Source organism: Rhyacophila brunnea, unplaced genomic scaffold (assembly GCF_057557595.1).
Source record: "Rhyacophila brunnea isolate RB1 unplaced genomic scaffold, BYU_Rbru_1.0 scaffold_16, whole genome shotgun sequence".
Lineage (NCBI taxonomy): Eukaryota > Metazoa > Arthropoda > Insecta > Trichoptera > Rhyacophilidae > Rhyacophila > Rhyacophila brunnea.
Genome location: NW_028232816.1, coordinates 9,065,611 through 9,077,329, shown reverse-complemented (window position 1 = coordinate 9,077,329; position 11,719 = coordinate 9,065,611). Strand labels below are relative to the sequence as shown.

Here is an 11,719-nt window from a genome sequence, read left to right as displayed (position 1 = left end):
AATTCCCCGTCACCGTCACAAACCAAATTGACGTGTTCACAGCTCGACTTTCGCTCTCCGATTGCCAGCCAGTCCGAAATTTCGTCGCACCTATAGTTGAAAATTATTTGCCGTTTCACTGAAGTACCGACTAAACGTGAGGCTCCGGTGCATGGTGTAAGCTATGCAGCGAAGCTTCACGTTAAACTTGTCAGTCTCTAGCAGTAATTTATTGTTATAAGTCTGCCAGAAGCTAGTGTCGACCAAATCTACGAAGTATTGTGAATTTACTGGATATTGGGATGAATATAGATGAATTTGAGAAGAAGAAGAGAGAATAAAGTTAAGATGATATTTTGCATAATAGAAAGTTGTTAAGATATAATTATGTTCTAAATATTATGTATATTTGTTTTTAATAAATATCATTACCAAAGAAAAGCATAGAAAAAAAAATAATCGTAATCGGATACAAGCTTTTAAAGCTCTTCATAATAATATCATTTTGATAATGAAAATAATAAAGTCTTTTTTATTATTATTGACAAGATTTTTATTCCTCGAATATTTAGTGACTTTTTGATCGGCCATTTTGTAACATTTAAAACTCACGCAACGTTTACATTATGTTGTTTGTAAAACAAAGTTTGTTTTTCTGGTGTATCGATTAGATTTACATTTATATTTTTTGCCGATAAGTGCCTTTTAAAATTAGAAAGATAAATTCATAATGAATATCGTAGGTACATCGTAGGCTACGGATTCGGAAACTTGTACGCACTTCACCGTGAAATGTTGTATCGGAAATATATATCCGTATTTTAAAGACCGTCCAACCTCTTTGGGTCGTATAGTACTGACATAAAATGCATGTCTAAATAAAACACGGTTCTTGTCTGTATACAGGAAGCCAACAGCAAATTTTGAAAATAGCCGATATACTGGATTATTTGTTAGGTTAGGTTATGTTAGGTTTTCATTCTTGAATGCATGAATTTTGCCAAAATCGGGTATGAAAATTGAATTAACGTTCATTTATTGAATCTAATAAAATTGGAGACGTATAGTATTTGGTCATCTCTTTCCGAAAGAAAGCTCACGGCGAACTCTGCCACAGGGAAAATTTCCCGTACGTAATTACGTAAAACATTTAATGTTTTACGTTCAATTTACATGTAACCCGTAGGCTAGGCTAAATTGATTGAATTACTAAGTATGAAACCGAAATAAAGTGCATAATGTTAGTTACATACATACAGTCAGCTAAATTAAATCAAAATAACATGTTTATCGATCTGCTTTGATAATCTTCCAACAGACGGCACGTACTGTCGAATCACAATTGCTTACTAATGCATTTGTGTTGAAATTATACATACTATTTAAACACGCATTTACCGGTATGTATATTGGGACAACAATTAATTTATATTTATATGTTAGTCTGTTACTAATGAATACAAATACTTTTAATAAATAAATTTTATTTTTATAAAAGTAGGCGTCAAATAGGTTTCTAATAAGGAGTATTCGCCATTCCTCATTATTCGATATATACGGAAGTGGAGGTAGAAAAAAGTTCGCGATCTGATAGAGATAATAAATTTAATTAAATCTACCTACGGACTTTTTCTCTAAAGTTCTATTATTAACATTGCTTTTTCTAATTATTAGAATTATAAGGGGTGTAGTTGATATTTGTTTGTCAACTACCCCCGTTATTATTTTATATTCAGACGGTTGCTTTTGTATATTGTGACATGTGATATTGTATGGGCAGCGTTGAAGGAAAACACGAGTTGGTATTTGTATCGTTTATATGGCATAAATACATTAGTGCAGTGGTTCTTAACCTTGTTGGAGGTACTGACCCCCACCAGTTTCATATCCGCATTCACCGAACCCTTCTTAATTGGAAAAATTAAATATGATTTTTCTTCAAATTCAAAACATAGGTATATAATTACTGGTGCACAAAATGGACCGTGAATAAACATCACTGTACTAAACTGTACTAAACAAAAACATAATAATGAATATTTACTGCAAATTAGTGTGACTTCTGCTGTTGTCTTTCAGAGACCAGTTCAGAAATGCGCGGCTTCGCCTTGGCAAGTGCCACTCTCATGTCATTTTCGCAACAAAGTCTGTTCCTTTTCTTCGTTTTTATGTCCAGCATCCTCGAAAAGGATTGCTCGAAAAGATCACAAGTCGATTACTGAGCGCACCAAATTCCCTGTAGCACAGATGGGCCAAGCGATGTTGCGTGATCACCTGCAGCCAATGATGGCCAAGCGGGGTGTGTCATCACCAATCATATGAGTCGGGTGTATGTCTTGACCTCCGCCGAACCCCTGAGACTGACTCACCGAACCCCTGGGGGTTCAATCGAACCCAGGTTAAGAACCACTGCATTAGTGGTTATTACACGGGAGATAGCATGAAGTTATATTAAACTATGTTTTAGTGTAAAGGTTTAACACGACTCTTTTAACTTGATAATCTTAGCGCCCTTGTAACCTCTACATAGATTCAAGGTCTCTAGACAACTGTCAATTCCGACTTGCCATTGTCTATGCTCTAAACATGAGCATTGACAGTAACGTGTCAGTTGTAGAGTTGGGTAAAACCTCTACAGAATACACCGCCTCCACAAACCCACACCACCCGACCCGCACGAGATGTCATTGTAACTATCGACATTTCTGTCAGATCTCGAATCCATGCGATCTTCTTCATTTAGGTGCAAACCTGAGATAGGCGCTGTTCAAAAACAATTTTCATATCGTGAGAAAAATCATTGTCACAAAACTTGCAATAATGGGATTTATCATTGTGTAAGTGCATCGGTGCTAAGGTTATATTATTAAATTTGAAAAAATATTTTGAATAGAATATTGGTGCCGAGTGGACGGCGTCTTTTTTTGTTTCAAACTAACAAAAAGATGGTCGCCGATATGAACGAAATTTAATTGAACACTGGACGCATAGTTATTGGTTAATTTCATCGTAGTGATGAGGCAGTTGCATTATTGGTAAAGCACATTGACCGGAATAGATGCGTATTCGAGTCCCGCCGGCAGCAATATATATTTTTTTTATATTAACCATAGGTATATTATTTATTGTTATTTTAATTACCAATCCAATAATGAATTTCCCAATCTAGTTTCTTTGACAGATTTTCGGCCTCCATTAACGCTTCAAGCGCCATCTTGTAGCGCTTTTGGCGAAATCTGAAATAACAAAAATTAAAACCAGTAAATATACAATGAATCACCATTGTTCAAACTTGTATGTGTAAATCAGCGATTTCCAAAGTGCAGGCAAGTGACCCAAATAGTAGCGGTAGTAGGCACTACACTACTAAAAAGAAAATAATACTAATCGATAGGTAGGGTTTTTAACCAATATGTGTCATTTTATGTGTTTTAAGTAATCCAACGTCTTGATTGTACACGAACAAACATATTACTTAAATGAAATGTTTATCAATAGGTATGTCTAATTTATGAATATTAGAGTAGAGATGCGCTCTGCTTGTATATGAGTAAACAGTTTTTTTTTTACATAAATCATTTTGAAAACACTTCTGAGAAAATATATTATTATAATCAATAGAAAAAATCTTTTTTGAAAAAAATACGACACCCAGCAGGAAACGAACCTGTATCTCTCGGGTTTCGCGCCCATGCACATATACCACTAGACTATAGGCGTCATACTTAATTGTGACAAATTTTAACTAATGGCTCTTAATACTCTCTGAAGCGCTTTCCAAATTTCATTACTATTAGCGATCGGCTTTTGTATTTTAAATCAAAGAAGTATTACTTTAATTACTAACCGACGTCACGGATCACGCCAAGATTTTTTGTTGTAACTTACTTGAACTTGTTAATAATTTTAATTACTTACTTAACTATTTTTTCTTGTGTGTGTAAGTATTTTTTTAATTAACATTTATTTCTCAAATCATTTTCTCATACGTCGCAGATCTCAGGCCACTCTTTGCCACTGGTTTACAGTGACATACCTAGAAAATTTGCCGCCCCTGAGAAGACTTAAAATACTACCCTTTATTAGGTTTACTGTTTGTAACTTTATATTAATGTAAACTAGGTACATAATGCTATAATATATTTATTTAAAATAAGACACGTTGAGCACATAACAAATTATTAATTCAAGACGTTCACAACATGACATTTAGAATAAAAATTACAAGTAAATCAACTAGAGAAAAAACAAGGTAGAGAAAAAAACAAATCAATAAAAATATAGAAAAGAAATAAAATAAAATAGAATTTTAAAAACACAATATATAATGCATCCCTAAAAATATCTATATCTCTAGGGAGTGCATTGACCAGTCACATAGCCCTCGCTATTAGTGCCTGGTGAGCCTGACATGAGGAAATAGCTTCTACCCAAAATAGGTCACGCATGTAATTGACGGGTGCATAAAAAAAATCAAATTTTCTAGAATATCGGGATTGTAAACTATACCACGTGAAAAATGCTTTAAGAGCAGAAGAGACCTACGACTCTACGGGCTTCAAGAGAATGAAATGCCAGCATGCCTTGAAGAAAGTTAGTCGGAAAATATTTTATTATATTTGATTGATAAAAAATACAAAAATAAAATTTTAAATTATGATTTACATAAACATTCATAACTTGCCGAGAAAGAAGCCGCTGTCAAAAAATCGGCAATGTACACAGAATCAATTTTCAAAAGGTATTTTTATTAGATTTTTTTCTTTAATTTTCCGTAAGCTCAGTAGGTACTTTTGTCGGTACATAATTCCCCAATATTAATTATCCCAGATTTCTATACATTTCTCAGAAACCACCCCTTTGATGGGTTTATTAAAAAAAAATATTATAGCGAAGCCACAACGTCGATTTTAAAAATGGAAACTCATCACGGGAAAATTTTTAACAAAGTGCCCATAATAATTTCCCTAATTGACATGCCGACGGTATGTCGCAGCCAGTGGAGAGTATGGGGAAAATATTTTTTGGACAATATTTGATATTTTTTTTTCTTTTCATAAAATGTCAGTTTTTTTTTACTTTATAATAATTACGAGCCATGCCTAAATAGGTAGGGCGTCCGTCATGGGTGGCATTGAAAGTTGTGAAAAACTGTGGGTACCTATTTAAATGAAACAAGATAATATATTATTATGTTTACCTGAACCTGGGAGGTAACTGTGTCATGTGACACCCCTGCTGTATGTAGGAGAATAATATAATATTTATGTTTTTTTTTGTAATGATTCTAAATTAACCTTTTCAAAAAAAAAACTCCTGTAGCGCTATTAGGCTAGTTAGTAATCACAAATTAAAAAATATTACATAAAAAAAATATTAACATGTGACGACAATAAAAATTAGAAAGATTGTAGAGAATGGTACCTATACACAGTAAAAAAATAATTCACAGATAACACTAGAGTTAACTATGAAAAAGCTCTAATGAATTCTCAATTTGTCAATCTTCTTCTTCTTTCACCCTGTCACGACCCAGCATTGGGACATAGGGCACGCACAAGTTCGCGCCACTTCCCTCGATCCATCGCCAACTCTTGCGTCTCCCGCTATGTCAGACCTGAAGCACGTAGATCGCTTTTGTAGCACCGCTGCAGGGTGAGGGAGGGCCAGCCACAGCGACGGAACCCTTGAGGCTGTGCCACAAGGGTACGAAGTGTCGCACACTTTGGCGGCATCCGCAAAGCGTCTCTTCGTGATTACCTCAATCACCGAAGCCTGCTGTATCCGCTCAAGAACTCGGGTGTTTTTTTTTTTTAATAATAACCATACCCTTGCTTTTTAGCACAAGGTGGTTGGGTGGGTTAGTTGCATTGATGTGGGGCTAATTAGGTGCCTCCATTTATATCTTTAATTTTCTTTATGGCCAGGATTAAATATTTTGTGTAGTGTTCTTGTGTTGTTCTATTGCTTAGTGCTTCGTGAGGCTTTTGGAGGTCAATTTCGTGATTATGTTGTCTACATCGAGTCCTGAGAGTCCATCGCTCCCTTTATAGTATAGGGCAGTCGTTGATGACATGCCACACAGTTTGAGATGTGTTGCCGTCACATGGACAACAGTCGTCATCCCTCAATTTAAATCTTTTTAGATAAGCTCGCACCGATCCGTGGCCTGTTAGTATCTGTGTGAGTTCGTGTGATATTTTTAAGTGGTTTTAACTCGGGTCTTTGTAATACGGTCGTACCAATGTACCAATAAGATTCGGCGGAGACATCGATTCTCAAAGCTCAAAAGCCGAGACTCTTGAAGTTTAGTAAGATGCCATGTCTCACAGCTTGGGAATCCAATCCCGAGCCAAAATTCTGATCCCGGGATTTCGGGATTACAATTTGACAATCCCGGGATTGGCATTTTTTTCCATTGTTAATATAAAATTTTAATATTTACAAATAACATTGATAAAATCGGTCAAAAATAAATCTAGTATAATTTATACTATTTAAGACATTTATTGTTAATATTGTATACGTTCAATCTTGGAAATACACAAGTTTAATGGAGTAAATAATATTGTAATATAAATAATAATGTGAATTTAATATGAGTTTGCTATTTCTGATAGTAAAGACATAATGAATGGATTAGCGAGATTTAAAATAGTAAAGCAAATAATCATGGTGTACTTATGGCCTTTGCGCTTCATAAATCTAATTAGTCAGCCAAATATGAAACTGCCGTAAAACGTATGATATCATGGTGGAATTACTTTGTTAAAAGTGCGAAGTATTGTTTTTTTTCCAATCTTTCTCATTTTTAATAATTTATGTGAAAAAATAAAATGAATCGGCAACCTACACATGGGTATAAATCAAACTTCATTCAAACTCAGTTTATTTCTAATGTAGCTATTTTTTATTAAAAGTATTTTTTCTGTTATATTTTCGCTTTTATTTTATTTTCCATAAAAATTGATAAAAAAATCAATCCCGAAATCCCGGGATTACGTTTATCAATCCCGGGATTCATAGGTATTGAAAATAGCTCGGGATCCCGGGATTGGAATCCCTACTCACAACCATACAGGAGCACAGGTAGCACGGACGCGTTAAACAAACGACATTTGGTCCTCACAGAATACAGCCTTGACCTCCATGTGACTCCAAGTTGGTTGAATGCAGACCCAGAATGGTCAATATGGACGAATATTGCAATTTTACGTCCATGTCTTTACAGATTTTTTGTCAAATTCTGCCAACACGCCTGTAAGTGTTTGCTTAAGCAGTATAATATGTACACACAAAGATAAAATTGACAACCTCATAACATATTTATATTTTTAGAGTAAACCGTTTTAATTGGTTCTTGCACTAATGGCAGGTTAATTCGTGGGTCGGGATGTGAAGTCAGATAAGTCACAAATTGTCATTTTGAGATATAGCAAAAACAAAGTTCAAAAAATTCCCCACATTCCCCTAATTATAGTTATGTTTTTTTATGAATAACAAATCAAAGTACATGTAATTGGCTTTCAATTATATGTCCTAGAAGTATTTTAACTATTTTGTTTCATTAAAACTTGATTGGTTTAAAAAAAAGAAAATTGAGTTATCTGGATTTGCACAAAAAATGATTGACTTACCTTACTACGCACGAAGTAATATTATTATTTTTCCATAATAAATCCGACTAATATTAGCAATAAAACACACATTTTATACATACATCTTATTGGTTTATTGAACAAAATATATAAATTTAAAATTAGCATTTTTATAACTTTTTTTAAAACTTTAATGTTATTTAAGTAGTGAAAAGGCACAAAAACGTGAATATTATAAAGTTTTATCGTTATCATTAAACTTCAGTATGGATTTCTTCAATGGTATCAGGTTAAAATCCCTGACTGTCTGAAGTGACTCATAAAATTTTCTATAATACGGTAAAATATATGGAAGTAAGTCTATCAAAGCTTTCGTCTTGTCTCGTCTTATATATGAAATTTGTTAAAATGCAGTCGTCTCGTCGAGAGTTCTTTGAAATTTCACTATTCCTGGTTCATGTTTGTTGAATTGAAGCCACTTAACATCTCTCCAAACAAACTTATTTCCATCTGTGTCTATTTTTCTGAGTTGCAATGGTCCTTTTAATCGATCCGAGTAGTTAAAAAATCTGCGCGAGTCATTTCAGTGACTTTAAAAGGATTTTTTTTGCAGCCTCGCACATTAATTTGGCCCAATCATGAGGATGTTCGATCATTCCACTAAATGTCTTTTTATTCTTCTCAATTATGCGATGGTCACTTTCGCTCTCCATATTATGTGTGTGGCCAGAGACTAAACATTTGTGATCAATTTTGTTTACAGTCTCAGAATGTTTCACTGCTATCATGTATCCCCTCGGTTAAGTATTTGAACAGGCATGAAGCGATATCGTTAGCTTCTCTATTAGCAAGAGCCTCATGCCATACATAGCAATATCCCTGGTTATTATCACAGTCATGCACTGTCAAATTAAAATAATAGCTGTCGTTTGTTAAAGGCCAGGGAACTTTCAACAACTGGTGTGAGCAGACATTGCTGCATGTCAAATGTTACAATTTGGCAAGAGGGATCTTGCAAACTGTACTCTTTATCACAACTCTTAGCTGAATATCCAAAGTCAGCTTCGTCATGATGCTCTTTCAATTCCTCACGATTTTTATTTCTTTCCTCATCGTCGGTGGAATTCTTAATTTGTATAAGTATTAAGTTTCGCGCATTTTTGGCAAGTATCCTTATTTGGCCATTTGAATGTTAAGTTCATGCTATGAAATATTTCTGTGTATAAACGAATATTGATGTGATTAGAGCTAATACTCTTCAAATATTGAGAATACATCTCAGGTATTGTCAAATGTGGCGGTAAGTATTTCCTGACACTGACAGAGTCCCTTCTAGAGTAATGACTCTCATATGATGGGATTGAGAGTACATTATATGTCTTTGCTATTTGGCTATCTTCTTCGTTGTTTATTTTTAGGGATATTTTTTCCTCTAGCATCTTCTTGAATAAGTATACCGGAAGTAGTCTCACTTTTTTTTTCAAAACATGTTCAAAAAAATTGTGAGTTTCACCCAATGTTTTTATTGTACAACATTTACAATTTGGTTTCCGTAACAGTACAACAATCAAGTAATATTGAACTGTTACTTGTGGAAAATATTGTTTTCCTGGTTCGCTTTGTCTGATACGATTTTTTTTCGTATTCATAATTTCCATTTTACTCTTTGTGTAACTTTTGCCAGTATTTCGTACAACTTCTTTATCATTTTTGAAGGCTTTTGTATCATCCTTTAAGTTACGTTTTTGATGATTATTTCTTATGAATCGAGAATAAGGGTTACAGATTAAAAAATCGTTGTGATGTGTAATCGTGGAAGCATTATTTGAGAACGAAGGGTGTGGTTCTTCAACGTCACTATCATCAGATGGTAAATTAGACTAATAATTCTCGAATATTAAAATCAGGATCTTTTATGTTGGCATCTGAATCCTCAACATACAAGTTATTGGAGTATGTGGTTGAACCTAGAAGCAAGATTATTTCTTTAGATATTGTGTACGTGTTTTTAGATTTAAATAAATCATTTTCGATAAATTTGGTAAATTTTGTATAATTTACAAATAATACACATACCTACTTATTTTTATAAGTCATATTTATAATATGACTATTTTACTTACGTATTGTTGTTATTTTTTTTCAAAAGTTCTCAAAATATCTTTAAAAATACGCTAGATTCACAAAATCAACACTGAGTAGGTATGACGTTTGAAGGTAAGCCAACTATGAGTAGTAAGGTAAGTCACACAAAATGTTGACTTATCTGACTACTCGTGTGACTTAACTGTGTACACACCCCGTAAAATAAAAAATATGTTTTGACTGAAAATGCATCTCGCCAATGGTGAGACGTACGACTTACCTGACTACACAGAACGAAAGATTTTTTTTTTTTTAGTATATTGGCATTCATATCTCATTTTTGCTGTTTTGTGACTTACCTGACTACACATCCCGACCCACGAATTATTTTAGTAGCTTTATTCTCAGATTTAATGGGCGAGTTTGGGCGGGTTGCTGTCAACTACAATGTATTATTAACTCTGTTACGCCCCAGCATTGGGCCATAGGGTAAGCACAGGATCGCGCAATTAACGATCGTTCCATTTAACGACTTACACCATGTGATACATGTAGCGAGTAGATCACTATTGTAGCACCGCCGGCGAGGAAGGGTCAGCCTCGGTGACATAATTCTTGAGGCCATCTGCTGGGGAACCAGTGTTGCCATCTTTTTCTATGCTGATTATAGTACAAAGGCGTAAAAATTATAGTATTTCTAAAAAATATATAGTATAGGAACATTTTTCGTCTTGAATCCTTTAAAATTATAGTATTTTGGTATATTTGGCGTAAAATTATAGTATTTTACATTTTTCGCGGAATTAAAATTATAGTATTGTACTATAATTATACTACGGTTGGCATCACTGTGGGGAACACAATATATCTCAGCCACGTGAATTATCTCTTCATGATTAGTGTGTAAATGATTTGAAATATTACTAATATATGTTGTATGTATATAAAAAATAATTTTACCTACATCAAAATAACAATACATCTATACTAATAATAAAATTGGAGTAAGTATCTGTTTGTCTGTTAAATAGTCCTTTACATCTGCCCGAAACTCCCGGGGGATTTCCAATCAATGTTTTGACGGGAAAAATTATGCTGGCTTAATAGAGATCGAAAAATAACGTCCACTTGTAAGTCTACGAAGGTTAGATTATGTGGTAAAAATATTATAAGTATAGTAGTGCCAACGATTACTTAGGCTTGTTTCACCAGTAAACTTCAAAAACATATTAAAATGTCTAATTTTAATGCATACTTTAACATAGTGACAATTAGATTTTTTTGTCCCATTATAGTCCCAAGAGATAAAATGATTTAATTAAAAATGTTGCTTTTTAAGATTGTCATAGATTACATTTGCTATTTACTTATTGATACAATATATAATGGCCCTAAAGGGCTCTGTCACCGTGGCCGAATCTCCCTCGCTCTATAAAAGCGATCTACGCGCGCAGGTCGCACCGGCGGGTGGATGGACCGCAGGAAGTGGTGCGACCTTATGCTTGCCATATGCCCCAACACTAGGGCGTGACAAGATCAAGTAAGTAGGTAAGTACCTATATTAGTTGTTACGCGTAACATATTATGTTTTTTGTCGATTGCATTATTCATTTTTGAATACTTAAGAATATACATAGGTACAATTATTTAGTAATTTAAGATTTTTTATTGAAGATACTCGTATACATCATTATTAAAAACCTCGGGAATGAACATAGGTCAATTAGATAATACTCTAAGTGCCGAGCCACACCGGGCGACTCTGGTCGGCAGACCAGTCGCCGAGACCAGACCGATGCATGCAGTTATATGGAGCATGCCTGGTTGCCCAGTAATTGCGCAAGCAATAAAGTCGCGCGATCAGTAAAATCTCGTTCGTGCGCTCGGTCTGGTCTCCCGGTCTCTCTGGTCTCTCTGGTCGGGCGATCAGTAGCGATGTATGAAAACATATAGCTATGTATTGAGCGCTGCCACACTAGGCGACTAGTCGCCGGCAGCCACGCCGCATTTTTTGCATAATTGCGTATACATTCATTATTATTATTATTATTGGCTGC

The 11,719-nt window shown here is 34.5% G+C and overlaps 1 protein-coding gene across 1 annotated transcript in view; it reads right to left on the bottom strand.

The window, feature by feature from the left end:
• Positions 1 to 11,719, bottom strand: part of LOC147074321 (BBSome complex member BBS4-like) — a 126,839-nt gene that overhangs the window by 86,419 nt on the left and 28,701 nt on the right. Inside the window, exon 4 of the mRNA XM_085943599.1 lies at positions 3,121 to 3,215. Within this exon, the coding sequence (XP_085799725.1) occupies positions 3,121 to 3,215 (95 nt within the window). The remainder of the gene's footprint in view (positions 1 to 3,120; positions 3,216 to 11,719) is intronic.